At 44.1% G+C, this 24,396-nt stretch overlaps 1 protein-coding gene across 1 annotated transcript in view; it reads left to right on the forward strand.

Moving 5' to 3' along the window:
• SCML4 (Scm polycomb group protein like 4) overlaps positions 1-24,396 on the forward strand; it is a 62,764-nt gene that overhangs the window by 29,142 nt on the left and 9,226 nt on the right. The window contains exons 3-6 of the mRNA XM_077781800.1: positions 617-746; positions 3,242-3,442; positions 6,611-6,805; positions 20,688-20,954. Of these exons, the coding sequence (XP_077637926.1) occupies positions 617-746; positions 3,242-3,442; positions 6,611-6,805; positions 20,688-20,954 (793 nt within the window). The remainder of the gene's footprint in view (positions 1-616; positions 747-3,241; positions 3,443-6,610; positions 6,806-20,687; positions 20,955-24,396) is intronic.

Raw genomic sequence — 24,396 nt, forward strand, 5'->3', positions numbered from 1 at the left:
CCAGGTACCGGCAGCATAAAGACATTCTGATACTGCACCATAAATTCACATCATGCTTCTCTTCTCCAAGCTGGGTTGCAGGTCGCAAGGATCACTGGGTGCAACAGTGCAGCAGTTTGTATTTACTAGCTGGTAATAATACAACCTGGACCACAGTGTGAGCTTATTTACATGGGTGTCAGCCCAGAGTAGCCTCTCGGTGCCACTGGATTTATACAAGATTTACAGCCCTGCAACCAAGAGCAGAATTTGGCCCTAAATTATGATGCAGTTAAAGACCCCATGCTTCTGAGTTGTGAAGCATTGTTTACACCCACATGAAATGGGTCGTAAAATGCCATTGCACTGATTTGTTGGAGTGTTAGGCTCAATTTGCTCAGGTGTAAATAACTACCCAGTGGGTGGCATAATATTTGCATCCTGTAGCTTAAGGCGTTGCTGTCTGCAGCAAATCAGTCAGGCTTCAGGCTCCAGTATCCTCCTGGGACCAGGATGGATCTTCTGGCCTGGAGAAAGTGATGCAATAGCAGATTGCTAATGAGGGGGAGTTCATGGGGTGTGACATACATAGAATAAAATTGGAATATCTTGTGTATACTTTCATTATTTTTTGCAGCTGAAATCTCGTGTCCTGATGACTCCTTTAGCAATCTCTCCACCGAGAAGCACGCCAGAGCCGGATATTAGCTCAATCCCCCAGGATGCAGCTACGGTACCCGACTCGGACACCCCACAGGCTCTCACAGGTACTCAGCCTCAAGTGCTCCTTGACCAAGGGGTGAGCAGGAGCCACAGGCTGACAGCCAGATGTCACAGCCAGATGCTGGGCTTTCCAGAAATGGGGGAGCTCGTGGAAATGGGGTGTCCCCAGATAGTCTAGCAACCAGTGACAAGGAGCAGAGTTATCCTGCAAGACTGTATTTTGACTGCCGTGTGTTGAGTTTAGTGGAGATGTCAGTCCCATTGCTCTTGAAATGTGAACATCAAAACCCCATGAATGCTCCATTTTATACCTAACATTTTCACCCCATCTAATATGTTGCAATGACCAACCTAAATCCCTGTGTGAACATGAAGCATCTGTTACAGCTGGGGGGGAGAAGAATGGAGGAGCCATGGTCTGACTGTAGGCAAGGCTACCAGCACAAAAACCCCAATGCCTTATCACAGCAGCAGGCATGGTCATTTCCAAATGTAGTCAGAAAACACAGGCTTACTCCTTCTTTTTGTTTATATTACCAGAAGTAACATAGGTCAAGGCTTTTAGACTGATGTAAATGAGAAGAAAATCAACAAGACAGCTGATTTACCCTGAGATTTCAGCAGAGAAATGGATTAGATAACATTAGAATCTAAACACAACACATAAATCCCATTATTTCTTAGCTGGGATGCACAGAGGAGAAGTTTTCCATCTGCTCTGGTGGCAGAATGATACTAAACCCAGCAACAATGACAATAATATATTTTATTCTTGTTTATCCCTTCACACACAAAGTCTGCAAAGCACTTGGCAAACACCAGCTGAGTGGATGGAAGTGCCCTGAGAGGTTGTGCCCAAGGCTGCTTTTGGAGTGGGACAGGGAGGCACAGCCCACCAGCCCTGCCAGATCACCCCTGCAAAAGCAGGGGCTGCATGGGTCATTTCAGACAGTGCCCCACACCTCTGTCTGCCCATCCTCATGCCACTGGCACCTTTCCTCCCAGCACCCTCCCAACAGTGCAGGTTCCCACCAGAGAGGGGCTGGCAGGAGGTGAAGGGAAGCTCAAGCCAGCTTTTAGCTCCCTCTCTGCTTCAGAAGGACTGTAGGGACCCTGCAGTGGGGGACTCAGCAAGCTGCAGAGTGCCTCCCATAGCTGAGCCCCGACAAAACCAGTGGATTGTCAGGCAGAAGCCGCATTCTGCAGATTTGTCAAGGTGTGGCAGTCTGGGAAAGCTGCACTCTGACATCCCCCTACAATTCCTGCATACTGCTGCTGCATTTTCAGTACACTATCACTTCGTTTGTCTGGCACTTGGAAGGTGTGAAGTGGTGTAATGATAAGTATGATTGCTATTATCCTCCTGTTTACCCTAGATGTACTGCTTGAGCCCCTTCTGCTGGTCCCTGCAAGGTGGGGGAGCAGAGTGCACTGTGACAGTTGCACTAGATTTTCATTATGGTGATGCAAACTGTAAATTATTTCCAACTTTACACAGCTGTCATCATGTCCTCCACTCTGCTTGATGGGGTTTTTTTGTCACGTATCTGATTTCTGTCAGAAGATAATGTTATATTGTTTGAGAGATGACAGCTTGAGCACACTCAGCCAGCTATTATAATATGTCTCACTTTAGCCTGACTTTAGGCTGTGTCTTAGTCGTCCTTAGTTACCCAGCGCTATCCCTGCTTCCCCTGAGATGCAGTTAGCCTCAGCCAAGCTTAAAATAAGTTCATGGTAGTGAGGAGAACACTCATTTTTTGGGCTATTGCTGGCAGGTCTAACGGCATGTAGAAAAACTACCTTTGCAGCTTATGAGAGGAGGCATGGAGGGTTTAGCTGTGGAGGGGCTAGGTCAGACTCCCTCACAGACCCCTCTGCAGCACAGTCACATTGTTGCAGTCCCAAAATATAGCACTGCACACCATGCACAAGTTTCCCTCAACTTGATGCAGTTTGTAGAGTGTTAGGTTGGACATGGAGGGTTAGGAAGCTCCCAAAGACCAGATTTCTGCCATGGCACTGTGCAGCATAACCCTCCAGAAATTACAGCTGGGTTAGAAGAAGCAAGGATCCAAAGGCTTTCCAAAAGTCATCTCAGAGCAGTGCTTCTCACAGCAACTCTCAATGAACCAGGCTAAAAACAGAGGGAAAAAAAATAAACAATCTGAAAACACGCCTCAGGCTGGCATTCCCTCCTTGCTGTGAAGTCAGCGCTGCTAGTCACTGTTCTGCACTCCCAAAACATTTTTCTGGTCACAAGTTGTATGGACAAGGTAGACTCAAGACAACAGACCCTAGGCACATATAGGAGCTTTTTTAGATGTATGTAGCCTGTGACATTGAGCTAGACCTAAACTTGCTTTGCCCTGGCAATGGGTCATTAGCACAAGGGAGACTGGCTCTGCCATCACAAATGGCAACAATTCACCAGTGAAGGAAGAACTTGGGAAATGAATAGGAATGTAGAATGTTAGCATTTCCTAGGATGTTCCCAGGCCTGTTTTGTAATAACCTTGTTGGGATTTTATGCCTACAGTCTGCATTTATGTCAACAAACAAGCGAACCTGGGGCCGTACCTTGACAGAAAAAAGGTGCAGCAGCTGCCAGAGCACTTTGGGCCGGAGCGGCCGGCGGTGGCCCTGCAGCAAGCAGTGCAAGCCTGCATCAACTGTGCACTCCAGCAAAAGGTGGTCTTCTCCCTCATCAGGCAGGGCTACGGAGGCGAGATGGTGTCAGGTAAAGCATCCTTGTAAGGGGTTTGTGGCCACTAGGGAAGTACTTGAAGTCTTAACATGTTCTCTAATCCCGACTGCCCTGGATGTCCCGTTCCCATCAGTCGGATGGCAACCAGCTTTGAATATCACTTATGCCTTTGCAAAATGAGCTGCTGCAGGAATCACCTCGGTGTCAGGTGAAAGAATGTTGGTAAGGGGTTTGCAGTGGTGATTCAGGTGAGGAACTCTAGAGTCTGCCTTACCACTCTTTGGAACAGTGCTGAGGCCAGGGCTGACAGCTGTTTTCATGCAGCTGTTCAAGCATGGGCAGCAATGCCAGCCCACTTTGTGACTCGCATTGCCACCACAAGTACACATGCATGCCTCATGTGATGAGGGTGCAAAACTCTGGAACAAGTTGCCCAGAGAAGTGGTGGATACTCCAAACTCGGATATATTCAAGGTCAGGTTGGATGGGTATTGGAGCAATCTGAGCTAGCTGAAGATGTTCCTGGTCATTGCAGGAGGGTTGGACTAAGTGACCTGTAAAGGTCCCTTCCAGCCAAAATCTTTCTATAACTCTATGATTCTGTGTCTCATGAAAGGACAACTTTTATGGAGTTTAGCTGTTGGTGTGTCCCCTGCCTGCAGTTCATGAGCCAAACCTGCTCTCTGCTGCAGGAATTGCAGGAGTCCCACAGCAATTCCCCATGCAGCAGGACTGCACAAACTCTTCTCAAATTCATCAGAGAGAATCAAAGACCAAGGGGAACTTCCCAGGAGCTCCTCGTCTTCCTGCAGTGGCACTTCTTGCTGTGTCCTGATGAACCTCCCATGTCTCACAATGAGTCCCCTGGTTCTCAGAGTGAACGTGAACTTATCTTCTATCACAGCAAGAGTTTTGTGTCACATTTTTTTGGCATATGGGGATGCAGTGGGAATGAAACAATGATGGGAACATGGGAACGGCACTCTCCAATGAGCTGCTGCAGATGAGTCAGGCACAAACACAAAGCCAAAGATTGCAAGTCCAATCAGTTTTGCAGGGACTGCAGATGCTCAGCTGTGCCACTGGGACCTTCTTGTGTGGGAGCCCAAGCTCTGGCCCTCTGTGCAGCATATAAATCTTGCTTCTTCCCTCTCCTCAAGTTCTCTGTAATCACAGGTGCATCTTCCCTAAGGGACACCAAAAATACTCTGAGAATGATCCAGACTTGTTCACAGAAACACAAGACTGAATCAATTCAGTGCAAAGTTTCATTTTTGCCTAGTTCTGTGCTGCATATATGATTTTCATTACAATCAAGGGAGTCATATTATGCACCAAGCCTGCCAAAATCCTTGGTCTTAGCTCCTCTGAGCTGGCTCAGCTTCAGCTTCACCTGAACTAAAAGCACCTGGTCAACATTTCTCCCAATTTCATGGTCCTTCTATTCATCAAAGAGGGGTGAATGGCCTCCTAGTCATGGCGTGGCTCTGCAATTGCACCTCACTCCCAGCAGTGCAGATGAGTTTTGTCAGGGGCTTTCCAATTGTCCCATGGCTTGGCTCACAGATGCTCAACCAGCTGTGGAGCATGATCCCTCACAGCAGCTCAGGCCAACAGGAAATCTCTGAAGTTATCACCAAAATTATAAGTCTAATGTTGCAATTTTTTCTTGTTAGTAGTGATGGGAGACAGTAGAATTTGGAAAGAACCTTCCAGGTGGAAGAGTTCAGGCAGCCATACCATGATGTCCTCCCTGCAAACCTGTTGAAATTGAATGTGCCTTGCTACAGCTGATCTTGGTGGGTCTGTTTTGACCGCTCCACCTCTCCATGGTTGGGACCTTATGCCCTTTTTGTGATTCCTGGCTCAGTATGCCCTCTGACAGGTTTATACTGGAATTTTAGCTGCCCTGTTCTTATCCTTAGATGTATTTCGAAGAGAGACACCCTCATCCTGCTAGGCTGAACTACACAGTTCCTTTCAGGTTAAGAAGATCACTCCACCAGTGAAAGGAGTGCAAGTGTCTTGCCACAGTCCCACATAGCAGGATGGTGGTGGCTGCAGTGCCACAGGGAAAATTTCTGTCCCACAGACATCAATGTGGCTGCCTGTGCACTTCTGCAAGTGTGGACTCACCCTTCTTCAGCCTGTATGACCACAATGACGCCCATCAATCCATATCAGGTTTCTTTAGAACTTTATATAATGGCTTTAATACTCCATTTTCTCTCCTGGAAGTATTTTGCTCCACACCTTCTGGAAATATATCTGAGTTTTTCATGACCGTATCACCTTGCTGTTTTATGGGCATCTGGTAAGCTTGCATTATCATTTCTTGTCCCACCAGGTTGTTTTGAGCCTCTTCAAAGAGTTATGGATTTCTAAACATTTGATATGTTTATTTTCCAGATTTTTTTACTAATTTTTACTATCATGGAAGCCAAAATCCGTCAACCCTTTCTGTGCAATCTCCCACACCTTTCCTCTATTGAAGATGTCTGCCAGATTACAGCATCCACAAAATCTCTTTGTGCCAGCAAAGACTGCTGCTGGTTTCTCTCTGGGACTTGGGGTCTCCTGCCAGCAGAGCCTGTTGCCATTTCTTGACTCACCTCTCGTATGCAGTCATTTCCAATTTAATGGAAGATTTCTCATACTTTACTGAATTCTGGATGGACCACAACATTCCCTTGCCTATAAATGCAGTTAACTCAGTAAATAAAGATCAGTGATGAAGCTGTTACATCTCTCTTTAATACAATCCTGGTACCTTTCATTCATTCACAGCCATGCCTTTAATTCTTATGTCCCCATTATCTTTTAAAACTTTAGGAACTGCTGAAGTCAACCTACCCATCACTATTGGTGATCACTGCATATCACTTTCTTTCCCCTTCCTTAGACCAGGGTATCATGATTGCCTCCTTCTAATCACACAACACAATTTACAGGTGGATGCATATATTAGAAAATCTTTCACTGCTGGCCATGCCAGTCAGCATCTTTCAGCTCTCCAGGGGGAAGGTGATCTGGGTCACACAAACTCAGCTCCTTAAGCTCCTCTAGTTTGTTATGTGCCTCAGGTAGGGTAATTTTGCAAAATATTTTAGGATATGCAAATGCTTGAGTAAAATTATTTCCCCTGCTCTCATTCTCCCTTCCACCATGCAGGTATTAAATTGCTCCTGTTTTGCTTTCCAGTTTCAGCTTCTTTTGAGGGGAAGCAGCATCTCCAGAGCCTGCTGGTAGTGAACAGCATCGGGTACGTCCTGCGCTTCCTGAAGAAGCTCTGTCACAGCCTCCTGTGTGACAATCTCTTCAGCAACCAGCCTTTCCAGCAGCACAGCGCCGCGACAGAGAGCCCGGAGGGGTTCGAAAACAGGCGGATGGAGGCAGGTAGGCTGCTTGATCACCTTGGGCTCAAGATGTAATCGAGCTGAAGAAATAGCTGTCTCCTTTTGGTGCTGTGCTGTGTATGATAGGGAACTGCAGGCTCCTGTGGGACCCTTCCAGAGGGAGGCAGTGAGCTTACCTGTGGTATTTTCCCAGTGGCTATAGAGGAGGTGTTTGAGTGAGAACCACCATGTTGAGGTGCCAGCAGAGAAATTTTGGGCCAGCATGTTCGTTATGGTAGCACAAACCTGAGGTACATATTATTAGCTGTAGCTCAGACAGCCTGGATCCCAATCTGCCACCTCCACCCCTGAGTATAAAATGAGCTGTGACTGCTAAGTGGTTTGCTTTACTGCTTGCAGGGATGTTTCTCCTAGCTTAAAACCCTTCAGGACCAGCAAGGTCCCTGTCTTAGTGATTGACCATGTGGGGCAAAGCCTGGAGGAGCTTGGCATGAGGCAGATGCATCCAAGGATGGTGGTGGTCCTGAGGGGCACCTGCCCTGGGCGGCACTGAGCTCCCAGATGGATGGTAGCTCTGAGCTTGTTTCTTGTTTTTATTCTGGGAGAGGGTGCTGGCCCCACACAGCCCCCACGGAGCTGGGACATGCCTGCAGCCCCGTCCGCAATCAGAGGCTGGAACACTGCCCTGGGGCCTTACTATGGCATTGCAAAAGCTAGTTTAGAAAAAAAGAAAGATGTAAATTATGGGTATGAGCCTTCATTTCACCTGCAGTCCTTCTCCTGAATTAAGTTATTTTTCCTTTTCTTTTATTAACAACACTGTGGGTATTTGGGGAGGACACTGTCTCTCATGCATTCAATTTAATGGCAGATACATGCTGGCAGATGAGAGAAAGATGTTTTAATGTCCACAATCACAATTTTGAATCACTTGTTCACCAAGAATACCCTCAGTGTGTGCTTTGCTGACCAAAGGTGGGAGAGGGCTGTGCACACGGTGCAGAAATAATCTTTTTGTACAAAGAAATCCAACTGCCACATTTACACGTAGGGGAAGAAAGGTAGGAGCCCAGACTGAAGAACAGTGTTTTTCTTACCTCTCTACTACGACATTTGCAGCAATCTGAATGCTTCTAAGAGGTCAAGGGATTTCTGTAGCACCGAGCGAGTGAAGCCCAGGAGGCCTGGCATTTGTGTTTTCATTTGCATTTTAATTTGCATGTACATTTGCATTTACTTTCTCACGGTAGGGCTGTGTGTGAGAGAAGGCAATTCCACAACCAGAGTTTTTACAGTTGCTGTTACACTCTGAGCATCCCACAAAATTCCAATGCAGATGTCCCTGACACCATCCTCACTGGATCTCCCCAGACACTAAGGATGGGCAAAACATTATTTTTCCCTCAGACTAGACAAGAGATGTGGGTGTAGGCAAGGCTTCTTTCCTGGGTTTCCCACTGTAGGGTGTGTGTGTGTGTGCAATCAATAGCCCCCCCCGAAGCAGCATGGGCTAGTCAGGTAGGTTTAGATTAGCCATGAGGAAGAAATTCTTTACTGTGAGAGTGGTGAGGGACTGAAAGAGGTTGCCTGGAGAAGCTGAGGGTGCTCCATCCCTGGAAGTGTTCAAGGCTAGGTTGGTTTGAGGCACTGAGTATATTTTTAATGCTGTATTGCCTAAATCTTCTTCCATCCCCCCAGGAGCCAGCATTTCTCTGCAGCAAGGTCAGCATGGGGGTTCCTCTGCTGCACAGAGCACAGACAGGGCTTCCCCACAGTGCTGTGACAAGGAGCAGCTCTGCTGCAGACAAGTCTGTGAGGGCACCTGTTGGGATAAAGCTCGCATGGAAGGAGCAGGGCCATAAAAAAGCACCACAGGAAGCCACGCAAAGCAGCCACATTTTTCATTGTTTCTGTTCCCCATCTTGTAATCAAGATGTCCTTTCCTTTAAAATCATGTGCTTTTCAGCCCCTTTGCACCAATGAATCTCATCCATGTATTGACTTTGGTGCAGTTACTCTTGATTTACACCATCAGAAGGGAGAGGAGAAGCCGGCATCGTGTCCAGTCATATTAATCCACTTACCCCACACAGGAGTCACCTGTTAACCTTGCCCCAAAGCACATGCCCCGAAGCCATAACTCACCTGTGCTCACAGCAAGCTGCCAGATGCTAATGGCTGTGTACAGGCCAGGTGGGATTTGTTGACATATGCATATATCACTTACAACTATGTTTTACATGGCTAGGAAGTGCACACTCATCAGGCTGTGCCTAGAGCTGGGCTCTGCAATGAGCCTTGTTGGCCATGCATTACCCTCCCTGCACCTGAGCCCCACGCTCTGCCTGCTTTGCCAAGGCTCCTCACCTGTCTCATGCCTCACATGGGACATTCCCAGGGCTCTTTCTCAGCTGTGAAGGGACTTTCTGACTCCTGAGACTGATTTGTGGGGAGCAGTTGTGGGATGACTCCCAGGCCTTCTGGGAAACGCCCAGCTTCTGGTCTGCATTACAGCAAATCCTGAGATGTTACCTGCCACCACAGCACCTGGGTTCAAAGCACCTCTGGACCTGCACCCCAAAATTTTCCATGGGAGCGGCAGAGCAGTTTGAGCTAAAATGATGGCAAGACCTGGGTGACCTGTGCAGAAAACCCTGGGAAATTGGGGCAGGGGCTAAATGATGGGAAGCCAACAGAGATCCTGTAAAGTGCCTCCACTCTGTGTTCAGATTTCATTTGTCTCATGCTCAGCTAATGGAGGCTTGGATGGGAGCATGTGAAAGGTACATTTCTAGGACATCTACATACTGTTGACATGCACCTATGAGATATTAGATTATTCTTCAGAGGAAACCATGTTTGCTAAAATACTTCTGGCTAACCTGATGGTAGGCACAGAAATGGAAGGAGTTTCTCTCATGTGAGAAGCATTAAGTTTGATAAACATACACTTTCCTTTTCGGTCAATCCTTTCCTTGCTCTTTCTGTCCCAAACCTTGGGTTTTGGCTATTTTGTGCTGTTAGACAGCTGATGTCTCCACATAGAACTTGGCTGCATGTGCAAACATGCAAAGCCAACATGTGCAAAACCCTTCTAAAACAGCTAGGGAAGAAAAAGAATAATATGATAGAAAACCACATATTATTACAATCAATATTTTCTGTTGCAAGCACCAAATAAACAGCAGCTTGGAAGTTTCAAGCCCTGAGAGGGTAAGAAAAATGTTGTCTCTCCCCTTTCTAGTACCATGGCTTGTTTAAACTTGTCTTGTTGCATGCTATGAGGAACAGTGCTCCTGGCTTCTCAGTACACTCAAAATAAATGGCTTTTATGGCTATCAATAGCTTCAGCGCTCCTCAGCATTTAATTACCTGCAAAGGCCATTTATTGCCTCATATATTCCTCTACCATGATCATTATCCTTTAAACAATAAATAAAACATTAAGGTCACTCTTAAAGAGGGAGCAGAGACATCCAGCCACAACAAAGTATAATATAAAAAGTTTATATGGTCTTTGGGGCTTTGGGATTCATGACATAGCCTGCAGTACAGTTGAGAAAGGCTGGGATAGTCTTCCTTCCTTCCTTCCTTCCTTCCTTCCTTCCTTCCTTCCTTCCTTCCTTCCTTCCTTCCTTCCTTCCTTCCTTCCTTCCTTCCTTCCTTCCTTCCTTCCTTCCTTCCTTCCTTCCTTCCTTCCTTCCTTCCTTCCTTCCTTCCTTCCTTCCTTCCTTCCTTCCTTCCTTCCTTCCTTCCTTCCTTCCTTCCTTCCTTCCTTCCTCCCTCCCTCCCTCCCTCCCTCCCTCCCTCCCTCCCTCCCTCCCTTCCTCCCTTCCTTCCTCCCTTCCTTCCTTCCTTCCTTCCTTCCTTCCTTCCTTCCTTCCTTCCTTCCTTCCTTCCTTCCTTCCTTCCTTCCTTCCTTCCTTCCTTCCTTCCTTCCTTCCTTCCTTCCTTCCTTCCTTCCTTCCTCCCTCCCTCCCTCCCTCCCTCCCTCCCTCCCTTCCTCCCTCCCTTCCTCCCTCCCTCCCTCCCTCCCTTCCTTCCTTCCTCCCTCCCTCCCTCCCTCCCTGGTTCTGAGGTCCTGCTTGCAGCTGGAGTTGGAACAAAAGAGAGAACCAGCCAGTGTTCCAGTGGAGGGGTTTCATGAGGGTGGTAGCAACGGCTTCAGCATTCAGAGCCTTTCAGGCTGAATCAGAGGAAACTAATAAAATGTACACTAAGGAGCAAATCCTGGCAGGAAATAAAATAAGAGATGGATGGAAGAGAGAAAATTCAGCTGTGATGTATTTTGCCTGGTCTCTATAAAATTGGCAGAATTGAATAAATTGAACTTTCTGACCTTTAAGTTGTGAGATTATTGTTTGCTAACTCACAAATGAAGACTCTCTTTCTTTTCCTTTAAGTTTATGAAATTGTATCTCTTTGTGGATGCTAAGCAATGAAGCTGTAAGCAGACATCTCTTCAGCAGCCAGCCCAGGGAAATCCTCCTTCCCACATTCTGCTGGGCTGTTTTACCTTCACTGACTTGAGGGGCTGCAAGGAAGCTCATCCCTTTTGAAAAGCTATGCCTGGTGGGGTGGGCACTCTGCTCTCAGCAGTGAGCAAGGAAAAGCCCAAAGGCCTTTTTGTCCTTCAGCCCTAGATGTGCTCAGTACTGTGGCACAGACACCAACAGTGCTGGATATTGCCTGGGCTGCAGCCGTGGAGGTTAGAAAAGAGAGCCAAGCTATGAAACAGAATTTAAGGATGCTTTATTTCTACGTATCAAAGGGTATGCATAAGGAAAGTGGATTAAATGATGGGCATAAATGCATGAAGCATGATGGATGAGATCATATCCACTACAGAAAAAATACCCCTGGGTATATGCATTTAATTCAAGCTTTACAAGCAGTCATGCAGAGGAAGCACGGACACTTTCGGAGCCCTAGTCGGGTAAATTATGTGATTGTTACTTTATTTTAGCTCCAGGTTTAGCTTTAACTTTGTTTTACCTGATTAAGACCTTTCCCTAGAACTATATGATTCCTTTAAGAGATATCTGAAGTAGTCCAGGCTTTTATTTTAAATAGCTTAAATTAAAGTTGAAACAGGAATTTTCATTCCTAAACTTTTAAAATATTGATCCAAATACCTGTGATAACATATACCAGTATTTCAAGCAGTCAGATAAGCAAGCCACAAGCCAGAACTGGTGATGGGAAACCTATGCAAGTGCTGCAAGCACAAATCAATATGATTCACCCGGTTTTTCAAAGATGTGAGCGTGAAAAAAGGTGAATCTCAAGATCCAGCACTTACTAAGTAAAACAAGAAAGGTTTTGGAAGAAAGGGGAACTTCTGCTTGTGAATCTGGGTGAAAGAGCCCTTGCTTCTACGGCTGCCTGGGATGTGGTGGTTCTGGGGCTGCCTGGTATGGCAAGGCCTGGGCTTGCACCTCCATGGCAGAAAGAAGAGACAGCTGAGAGTGGGGAAAGGGAATCCGGTATTTAGGCTGTTTCAATGTGACAGGTTTCAAACACTATTCAGAATTTTCTTCACGGGACATTACTGATTTTTTTTATTGGGTGTTCTTGAATTTTTCAGCTCAGTTTTTCACATTTCCTCATGTTGCTCTCTTTTTTAGCCTTTTATTGTCATCCCTCCCTTATCTGTCTTTATCCACCTTCTATTTCTTTCTATCCTTTCCCAGTTCACTTCAAAACAAATGGAAACCCATGCACAGAGGCATTTCCATGGAAATGAAACATCCACTATTTTTCCTTGAAAGGTCTTGGCCACTGTTGAATCAACAGCACTCCCCAGCTCCTTAGGATTTATTTATTTGCAGTAATTATCCAGAGAACATCAAAATGCCTTTTGGAAAGTAGTAATATGCAGCATCTGCCTAAAGAGCATTAATCTGTTGGCAAAATGAGTGCAAAGCAGGGAATTAAAGCAATTAAGAGAGTACTAGAAGTAAATTGTTGGTGGTGATATGTAATTTGGTGTTTGTGCTGGCCATGGACAAAGTGAGCAAGGTAAGGGTGCAAGGCAAGGAGTTGCATCACCAGCAGCTGGGCAAGAGAAGCAAATCCTCTGACTGAAAATAAGCTGCAGCTGGTGGCTTGGGGAAGGGAATCAGGTTCTTTATGGTGAGTTTCTTCATGGAAAAGAAAATGTTACAGAAGTGACTTAAACAAAAAGGTGGCAGTGGCTTGATGGTCTTCATCAGAGAAGCCGGATTTAAGGAAAATGCAGTGAGGCTGGGCATGAGTCCTAGGATGGGGTCCCAGGTAAGCCCAGCTCCCCAGCAGCATGGCACAGTGCAGCGCAGTGATGTGGGGGGAAACTGGCTCTGTAGCATCATGGAAAGAGGAGGGGATAAAAAAGCTCAACAAAAGGGGATTGGTGAGTTCCTAGCTGCTGGGATTGAGGTCAGGCAGAGATGGCAGAAACAGAGAAGACAGGAAAAGAAAGGTTTTGTGAAGGGGACTAAGACTTCAGGGCTCATATATGTTGTACTTACATGGCAGAAGAAATAGCAGAAAGTTCAGCAGAGCAGCAGCACTGGGCAGGGAGGAATGAAGCAAAGACTTTATAAAAGATGCCTGCATACAAACACATGCACAGGCTCATGCTTTATATGTACTTTCTACCTAATTTCTGGGTGAGAATATTATAATTATTAATGAGCAAACACAGCTTATTTTGCAGTCGTTGCATTTTGCTGTAGACATCTCACTTCTTGTATCTCAAATTATTTATTTTTCAAACAATAAAAAAACTATGGTTAAATATTTTAAGCCAGCACTAAGCAATATGATTAAGGGACATTAATCATGGTGGTAGCAAAACAGAAATGCACTGAGTATCTGCAGAGAATCCCAGTATATAATACCTTGAAATTTTCGAACAACACAGTCATTTTCATCTAGTCTATTCTGTATACAGCTTTTTTGTGACTTCTATCAATGCTGATTTATAGGGATACAGAGTGCATTATAAACTACCTTGACAGAAAAACCCCTCTAGCTACCGCTAGAAGCTGGAAACAGAAAAGATCGATCGCATCTCCCATCTCCCTCTGCCATCGCAGTGCTAAGACACAAAACTATACAACCCTGATAAATCTTCTTTTCATGATGTACATTTTGGTATAACATAAAGGCAAGGGAGAAGGGAAGAGAGAGGAGGAGCAGGTCTGAAATCAGGTGGAAGAGACCAAAGGAAGACTTTTACTACAGCCTAGATCCCTGTGTCATTGAAATCCCTTTGCCTTCACTCCTGTGTGTGCCTAAACAATTTGCCTGTGCTTTGACATAGGACTAAAACCTCTCTATTGTAACAAAATACATTTACTCAATCCTCCCCAAGCACTTTGAAAATGGAAAAAATTCCTCAATGAGTTATTTATTCACACGAGCATCTTTTGTTATTAAATCTAATATATTTGTCAGCAGCTAGCATTTGAATTTACTCTACCTTTTTATTCAGTTTGGAAAATAAAACCATGTTGATCTGTTCCCAGCTGGTCTCATTCCCTAGTTCTACTGCATTAAGCACAATGTGGCTGTTGTCTGGGCTGCAAACACTCAAGGGAAATTGTTTAAATAATGAAAAAAATTATTGCTTATGCTGAAGACCTAATCAGGACAACATTGGATTTTGGAAAATTCTCTAAAAAATTTAGATTCTTGATGTTAACTGACTGGCAGCTTCTCCTTGTGGGGCTCAGCATTTCAGTTACTGCAAAATATTTTTTAGCAGCTAGGACACAGCTAGATGATACATGGTGCAGTAAAGCCTCAGACTGGAGAATTCATTTCAGGTTTTATCTCCACAGTGTGACCATAGTTTCAGTGTTCATAATATCTGCATTCACAAGTGAATGACGCATATTTACATTTTCCTGTTCTGACTGACTACTAAGCCCCCCTTTTTTTCCCCTGTGGATGCAACTGTGTGTTCCTATAACCCATGCAAATGTTCTCCCACAGACTAAAAACCACAGGCGTGACAGCCCTGGCCCTGTTGGCAGATGCCCTGGGCTGCCTGCTCTCCCACTGCCTCTCTGCAGCCGCCTCAGGGATGCTGTGACTCCCTGGGGACGTGTCTCCATGCCACTCCGCCTTGGCAGGCAGCGAGCAGCTCAGCTCCGCTGCCACAAGCCAGATGTCACTCCCCGTAATGCCTTCCTTGTCCAGCCAAACCCTGGCAGCCACGGGTTGGTGTGGAAAAGGCCTGGTCCTTGCCCAGATGTGGAGGGGGCAGATGCATGCACCAGAGAGTGGTGCTGACACGGTACAGAAACATCTGCTAAGGGGTGACATCATATTTTCATCGTGCTGCATGTCTGGATGGGCAATGGAGCTAAAAGAAGTAGGCTGGTGCTGTAATCCCAGAGTAAATCACAGCAGCCAGAGCTGGAAAGTCTTAATCTATCACAGGAGACTCTTATCTTTAGATAGATGCATGCAGGCTCAAACTGCAGGGAAGATAAGGGCTGTGGTACATTCCTGACTGGACTGAAATGTGTGATGCTGTTTGGAAAGCACAGGAAAAATCTTTTAAAATCTTTCAAGAGTTTATATTTAAAACAGAAGTTAGCAGTTCAGAGCCAAGGCATATCTTTCACAGTCTTAAATACTGTTTATACCTTTCTGTTCTCTCCCCCTCTGGCTTTCGCTAGATTTAACTGATAGTTAAACTCATCTGAAGGATTTCCTCCTGCATTTCAGCATTTGCTTTTTGTGTTTTCACACTTCTATTTTTCCTTTCATGAAGGCTGAGATGCAGGGTTTCTAAGCTGCTGCTTAAAACTGTCCCCTCCCCTTGCCCACTCCTCCCTCACCCCTCCCACCTCCCTAGCAGGGCAAATGCCATCCTTGTGCTGGGAGCAGGAGACAGGCTCAGGAACTATAAAATACAGGCAAAGATAAAACCATAGAAAGAAGGAGCCCCTTGATAGGATTTTGACACTGTAGCTGGCTCCTCTCAAGATGACTGGGGGATGAAAAAAGGCTGTCCCTGGCTGGGAGGAGAGGTCTGAGGAAGCTATGATATCATGCTGCTTAAAATATGGAGTTCACATCTGGTCAACCCATTATAGACAATATATGGTAGCACTTTAAAAGGTACAGGGAAGGGTCAGAGGGCAAAGCCCATCACTAAATGATATGAGGAATAGGAGATGACACAAAAAAAGGAATAGTGGGGGCAGAGAAAAGAAAGATAGAAATAAATCTGTATTGACTGTGAGGAAAAGAAGTTAATGGGGAATTCAATTAAAGCAAATACAAATGATTGAGCATTGCAGGTGGTAAAGTAAATGGTTATGAAATGACATTATTGTCCTGGAAGGAAGGGCAGCTGTCCTGGAAAGCTACTGGTATGTAAAAGAGGACCTCCCTGGCTTGGGGATCAGTGTCCAGCATGCTCAGAGCAGGGTGTGTGGGTTTCCAACCAGCCTTCACCCAGATGCAGCCACTTCATGGCTGTGCAGGATATGATATATACCTGTTGATTGGGAAAAGGGACTCTGGCCCCACTTCCCTGCCCTGACCTTGGGCTCTGCTGTCCAAGCAGCAATCTGGGGATGAACCCAGAAAAAGGCATGGGAGTATCAGGAAAGGGAAATCTGGATCAATAAAAGTGTGAGATGGGTGGAAGGGGAACAGCCTAGGGAGAAAATGGTTAAGAAGATCATATGTGTGGGAGGAGGGAAAATAGAAAAGAGATACAGGGAAATATCTGGCAAAATGGGGAAAGGGTAGGAAATTTAGGTGCCAGATAGCAGTGTTAGAACAAAGTCAAGATAGTGGCAAAATGGCAGAAGTAGGAAGAAGTGGCAGGGAAGAACAAAGGTAGAAGAATGTGGGGATATAAGGGAATGGAGCTTGAGAGAGGTAAAGGGAGAGAAAGACACACCATGAGCAGTGATGTGGGAGCAGCAGCAGGTGAGGAAAGCAGTGCAAGACATGTTTGGTCTGGGAGCAGAGAAGGCAGAATAGAGTGTCTCTGGAGTGTACAAGGAGATTTTGCCTGTAGGAGAGACTCTAACAAACTAAGTTTGGGCTTTGTTTAAGATGAAGAAAAAATCAGAGATTAGATCTGCTCAGGAAAAGGTCAGCTAGGGATCATCTTTCCTGTGTATATACTATTCTTCATTTCCTGCTTGACTTGAAATTGATTTTCATTTGCTTTCCTAATGTACAATGAGAGTAAATTCTTTTGTCTTTCTGGAGTGTCTCTATTCCCAGATGTTACCAAAGGCCCAGTATTTGTGTTCTGCATTCACACATACAGCATGCATCCATGTGGCACTCTGCAGTGGCAAATGAGTACTGCTGGGGCAAAGAACTCAACATTTTACAGACATGAGAGACAAAATAAGTGGTTTCCTTCATTCTAATGGGGAACTGAGGTCCAGAGATGACAGATAACCTGACCAAGTTCACTCCAGAAGTTTGCAGCAGAGGCGGGATGTTAGCTGCAGATTCTCAAGCTCTTTTAACTCTCAGCTGACCCATCTTCAGGATTTTGGCTAGGAATCTTACAGACTGCTACTTTTAAGAAACTCAGCTGAAGAAATGCACATTTTTTAATTGGGAAGGCAACTGATGTATTTTTCGCTCCTTTGTTGCATTTTAAGGTGTGCTGGATGTAACAGCCTTGGGCTTTTTAATCCAGCTGCTTGTGGACCATTCATGGAAAGGAAAACTGCCAGAATGGCTTAAGCATCTCAGGGTGGTGAGCAGTTGTGACGGAGACTACTGTGCTCAGAGCAAAAGCTCAAAACAGCTTTCTCATAAATCCTGCTTTAAAGCGTTGTGTATTAGTTTCACACTAATATGTGGAACTGACTACCTACAAAATAAAATATGAAAGTGAGTCAGGATACAAAAGACCTAAGCTATAGATTTATGAACTGTTGCATTTTCAACCCCAATAAAGGCTTATATTTTCTTCTATTGTCTCAAAAATAGTGTTTTTTTCCTAATTGGCCAAAGTGGGATTAGAAGTTGTGATGGCTATACACTTTACAAAGCCTTCTGGGAGCTTACAAAATGCATATTTTTTTATGCACATGTTTTATTTTTATTCATCAGTGGAACCTCAAGTCATGCAGCTTCTCTGTGGTGCAATTTAACAGAGAGCTGGAAAAATAGGAACACAAAAGCTTTCACAGGGTTCCTTAGTTTTTGGGCAGTAGGTCACTTGAGACGTTCCCTGCTCCCCTCAGTCCAATGAAGACATTAATATGACTTTTCAAATTCCCAGAGCACCTCCCACTGGGAGATGTTTCATATGTAAGGAACAGAGGCTCCAGCTTTTTCCATGGCCATAGGCATCATTACTCCCATTTTGGAGCCCAAAGCAGAGATGTGGACTAAATTGCTCTAGATCAAGAAAATAGTCTTAAGCAAAGTTGAGAACACATCTGACAGAGATTGGCTCCTTGTAGTCTTGTACACAATTCATGGGTGTCCTTCCACTGGGAGATTGTATCTGCACATGTCTTATTTCACACAGACTGTTGAGACAGTCTGACATCCATCAAAAAATCCCTGGTGTCTGCTCAAAAATTTTGGAGTAATTTACATCCATGGCAATAAAAGCTATATGCAGTTTGTTTAGCAGGGCTCTTTTAATGTGCTGTTTGTTGTTTTGATAGTCTATGTCTTCTTCATATTGTAATCATATTAAAAGAGCATTCTTTTCCTGGAATAAAGAGGTAATGATTCACAAGAGGCATAATTATTCCATGCAGTGCAGGCAGGATGCTGCAGAAAGAGCCATCTTCTTTATGCATAAGAGGCTTTTATTGCAAGTGTTCTACACAGTAATTAAATTCCTTTGAATGAGAAGGCTTGATTGGATTTTCTTTGGTTTATTGGGAGGAGTTTGAAAAGCAAGGTATTTAGCTCAATTGCTATATAATTTTGGCATCTGTTGGAGGTTAGGAGGAAAGGTTCAGAGTGTCTGATTCCCATTTCTCTTATGTGTTACGTTATCTGAACTCCCTTGAATTCAACTGGATTACACCCTATCTGTATTTGTATGAGAATCAAGCTCAGAAATTCCTGGCAGAAAGCAGCAGGACACCTGATTGCATGCTGTAAGAATCCAAATCATCTAAGTGAAAAAAGCCTTGCTAAAGGAAAGTTACTTGCAGTTGCAAAGGCAAATGCCCAAAAGCGAGAAAATTTCACATTTGCAGCTTTCTTTCAAATTTGATGGTTTCCTTATGGTGAGTCCAGCTTTGGCCCTGAATGGGACAAAATTTTAAAAGAAGCAGTAAAATAGAACAATGTAACAAAAATCTGTGCTGTGGCCTGACACACAAGCCAAGATGATGGCACAACTCCTGAGTATTTGAGTTGTTGAGATAAATCATGTTCATTTAACATCAACTACGGTACACAGCTGCCAAGTAATGTTGCTTGTTTTCTTTAAGGAAAAGAATGAAAATGTAAATGAAAAGGAATACTCTGTTATATTCAACATCTCAACATCTATTATCAATGGAGTTTGTGTCTTATGGCATAAATTACAGCATAAATTCTTCTTGTTATTCAATAAGGCTGCATAACACATCAGGAGGAGTATGTGTTGCTCAGGCCAGGAAGCTGATGTGTGACACCATGGGGGAAATTTCACCCTGCTTGGAGGTCTCTGGAGGGAGAGTACACATGATGAGGAAAGTGGCCTTTTCAACAGCTCAGAAAAATGTCATGAGGCAATGGAAGGCACTTCTCTAATCTAGAGGCTCCCTGCCTGCCAGGTGTTAACACCCAGTGGGAGTGGGAATCGCTAAAGAGCAGGTTGCCAGAAGGTTTCTGTGAAGGTTGGGATCTCATAGAGCTTTCCAAAGGCTCTGCTTGTACCCCAGTAGTGATACTGGGGCTGGGTGACAGGAGGGCTGGTTTTGTAGGGAGAATAGTAGTGGGAAAAAGGAGGAGGAAGACCTGTGGCCATCTTTTGTGAAGACCAAAAAATGGCAATAGGAAAGACATGGATACTGGAGGAGGACGACAGTGACACAGGCATGGAAGTGTCAGTGACAAACCTGAGCCTAAGTCTGAGGGGAAATAGCAAAAAAATACCTACATCCTGCAAAAGCTGGAGCTAGACCTGCCTCATGTCTGTGTGTTAGACAAGCACAGGGGAGTGTAAGTCTGCAAAACAGGTCTTAAATTGCAAAATTTGTTTTATTTCCAGGAATCCGAAAAGCAAGGTATTTCACTCCTGCATAATGTGAAAATTGCAATGGAGAGGACAGGAACCAGCATAGCAATGGTTTGCAGTTGTCTGTGATGTTGGCACATTTGAACCTGAGTCAAGTCCAAGTGACTCACACATAACTGTCCATGAAAAGCCTTGGGTGTGCTCATCAGTCATCAAGTCTGTGTCCTTGCAGGATACTGGGCCTGATGGATGTCTGCAGCTGAGGATGCTTCTGATTAATTTTGGTAATTGCAGCCAGAATGCTTTGGTTTATTACCTTCACTCCTTCCTAATGGCTGCCAGGCATTTTGAACCTAACAAACTGCCTGTCCTGTTGTCCTCCCCTGCCTCCTTCCTTTCAATCCGCTAATCTCGGTGTATTTGAGGAGCACCAGGTGTCCAATCAGACCTGGGCTAAGTGGCCCAGGATTTTACAGAAAATAATATTGTAAGCTGACACAGATGACTCATATCAAGTCATGGTTTCCCTCTTGTGACTCTACTGACTTTGAATGGTTGTGTTTCCCTTCACTGTTTATTAATTCTCATCAAGAATCTCTCCTGGGCCCAGCTGTCTGCACAGAAAGTTGATAACAGAGTTACACTTTGTCACAAAAAATGGGAACTTCGGCTAAAAAAATTTTTTTCAAGGGTTGATTTAAAAAGTTTCTGTTTTACTGATGCTTACTTTGTGTCTGGCCTTCCTGGGCAGAGACAGTTATACCTGAGGACTACCTGGCTGATGCTCCAAGCAGGAAGCAGTACAGTGCGGATCCTGCCGACGCTGCCTTGGGCTCCATGGGCTCCATGTACACCGTGCGTCAGAGTCCTGCAGATGGGCACCCTGCTGGAGGCTCCTCTTCCTCCTGTAGCCATCGTCCTGCCCAGATGTCTTCAGGGGGGTCCTCATCTAGTGGCCTGCGGCATCAGACCTCCAGCCCAACAAGGAATGGGGCGTATCTTGAAGGAAACAGAAGTGGTAATGTAGCATCTTCCATTTAGTAATGTGTGCTGCTGTGCTGGTGCTGTGCTGGAGTCTTAACTCATTCCCAAATTCCCAAGAAAATTAGTAAGGTGATGGAATCTGTGATGGGATCCATCCAGACCACTCCTACTTCCATTTAGAAGGGGAAATAATAACCCACGTAAACACAAAATCAGTCCGTTCACCATTAAGTAAAAAGGTGAAGGTTTTCTAATGCTGTTGTTATGTAAACATGTGTATTACCTATAGCTGTGTGGCAATCACACCTGTTATTATCAGCTCAGATGTATAGACATTCATATATAAAGCATTCCTCCCAAAGAGTCATACTGCCTACAGGCAGGTACCTGTTATTTGGGTGACACCAGCTGTGTACAAGATGTGATGCAGAGCAAACCCAAATATTAGTGCCTACCTCAAAGCATTTTAGCCAAAGGTTTTGCTTCCTAGCTCTGTGCCCATCCTACCCCTTTAATTACATACCAAGCCAGCTTTTGCTTGAAAAACACTCCTCAACAAAACATATGTTTTTAAAAATAATTCAGCTCATTGCTTAAGGATCTTTTATTCTTTAGGAAGCAAAGTCAGACACAAGAAGTTTATCAGCAAATTCAAAAAATGCCGTAGGAAACACTGCATTCCATGATTCTTCTTCAATTTCTTTGTATTTTTGTTCAGTTACCATTTGCTGGGGTAGTTGCTCTACTCATCCATTACAGTTCCTAGTGGCCATGATGTTTTTTCCTCTAGAAATTACTCAAATTCATCAGGCAGGTTAGCTATTTCACTGAACTTCAGTTAACTTTGTTTGCATTTTCCAAATTCTCAGTCAACAGGTCTTTATCAGTAGTGATGCCAACAGTGTCTTCACCCCTTACTAATTATTCAAACTTCATGTATGCATTTTTCATTCTGATGACAGATCTAACAAAGGAGTTGAATGTGTCAGCCATTTTAAAGTCGTTAATTTTTTTTCCCTTCCTCATTTATTAATGGAATCTACTGCCACTCTAATACTATTTTTTTTTAAATCTTGATATATTTGCAGAAGATTACTGGTTCCCCTAGCCCTTTGTCTACCATTATCTCATTACACTGTCTTTTTGCCCTTGCATTTCCCTTGGAAATTTCAATTGATTCTGCATATTCTTGCTTGGAAGCCATTCCAGAGCTTCTTTCTAATATCCTCTGCTTAATCTTTACTTATTTTTTTCACATTCCTCACCTCCCCAACATCTGTATTAATTATTTTTCCTGAATTTTCACTATTTAACATTTTAGAACATTATTCTTTCAAAAGATGTATTACAAGAACTTTTCCCTGTATTTATTTGTTTATCTAAGTTTGCCTTCTTGAATATTCAATACCCACCCAAAGCTATTGTTTTTACTTTGCTATTATTTCTACACAGTTGCTTCCCTGGTTTAGCTTATGATAGTCTACTTATAGAGACCACCAATAAGTGTTTGGTTCTCATAATTATCTCGTTCTTTACCTACAGAGTCAACTTTACTCAAAACAAAGTAGATAGTACAGATGTACACTGCAAACAGCTTGTAAAAGTTTGTCACTAGGATCTAGTGGCCTTAGTTACAAAGAAAAGGAAATGAAAAGCCATTTTCTTTCAGATCTTGTTCAGTGCCTCTCAGGCTGGCATAATTAGATACTGGGAGGACAAGAGGCTCACTGTGCAGAGGATTCATTTACCCCTCTCCCACCACTTCCTTAGAGCCTCCTAGCAGAACTGGGGCCCTTTCACCAAGCTTTATAGTTGGCAGCTGTGAGGAGCCAAGATTTAACAATCTTGGTACTTACTTTTCTTAAAAATCTTGATCCTTCTTCTTGGATCAGTCATTGTCTCTTTGTAGCACACATGAAAAGCCAGGGCAGTTCAGAGCAAAGGTCTGTCTTGCCACTCATCTTGTCTCTAGAAGGAAACAGCAGCATTCCCCAAGGAAAGGGATAAATGCAGAGATGGTGGTGCATTCCCACTACTCTCTCTGCCTTCAGAAATCTGTGTCTCAAAGACTTCTGCAACCAGAGGTGGTAGATTCATACATAGTAACCCTTCACAGATTTTTTTTTTCCCCCTCTGGAACACTTGGTGGCTTACTGAATATTTTGTGTATTTTCAGAATACACAGAACTTCTGTACGTAAGAATGTGTTGTGTGGAGAAAACCCTTGGTATCAGGGGACAGAAACTATGTTCAAGGGACTGAAGCTTAAAATCAGAGCTTCTTAAGCTTCTTAAGCTGCATTGCTCTCTGTTTTTGTTTTAGACTTTGAATGTCACTGTTTCCCAGTCTTGCCGATGTTTTGTGAAACATCCATGTAGTGCCGAGCAGGAAGCTGAGCTTCAGGGGGCACCTCCATCTCTCTTTTCATGACTTCCCACAAAATCCGTAGTCTTTACAAAATGGAAGGCTGAAATATGGCTCAGTTTTTTCCAGAACTGAATCAACAAAAAAGTCATCGAGTGGTCATGCAATAGGCTTTGCAAGTTCCTGTATTTCTCTGGCTTAAAACTGTTAAAAGCACTTTGAGGAGCAAAGAGGGAGAGATTGCTTTTGAACCAGGTATCCATTACACAAGTCCCTCTGAAGCAGTCACAAGCGACTTGAAACTGCTATATATACTACCTGGGGTTAACAGAACTCATCCCAAAACAGCTTAGTAATTTTTATGTGACAATCATTTGACGCTTGCATAGTCTAGTTCCTCTGAGGTCTCTAGGTCATTTGGCCAGCTCAACACTAAAGGCTTCCTAAAACAGAAATGTATGCAATGACCATCATTAAAATGGTTTTGGATTCATTTATATTGTTGGGGTTTTCTTAATTTTTAGGCATTTATTAGTCCTGGTATCACCCATTGTAGATTATGGTCTACTACAGAGGCACATGCAAACCCATGCAGGTTTTGCTGCCAAGGTCCCTAACAATCCGTGCATGTGTTTTTCTTCTTTCTAGGCATAATTTATATGTTGCTGAATCATAAGTAAGCAAAGATGAGTAAGTGGAGCATGTCGGTCTCTGTTCTTATCCTCTTCAGTTTGTATACTTATGAGGCAGATATGGGCTCATTAAAGAGGAAGAATTTATCTCTGAAACCTCAGACCAATCCTGTTTATTTATGGATAGTTTTGAAAAATAGCTTGCCTTATTTATCACGGTGGGCAAATATCATGGAAAAAGCCATAATCATAAAACATATCTCAGTGCATAGCAGAACATGTCTTTCAAGCGGAATGGATGGGATTAAACCTCAAAGCTCTCATTAATGCGATCGGAAGCTTGATGCCTAATTCTCCTTGATTATGCTAAAAAATTCTGAAAAAAAGACGTAAAAAAAGCCTCATTTCAGAAAGCCAGTTGGGGCTGCAAACAGATAAACATGCACTTTCCTGTCATCATTTGCCAAATTGAAGCTTTTA

This window comes from Lonchura striata, chromosome 3, assembly GCF_046129695.1.
Source record: "Lonchura striata isolate bLonStr1 chromosome 3, bLonStr1.mat, whole genome shotgun sequence".
NCBI lineage: Eukaryota > Metazoa > Chordata > Aves > Passeriformes > Estrildidae > Lonchura > Lonchura striata.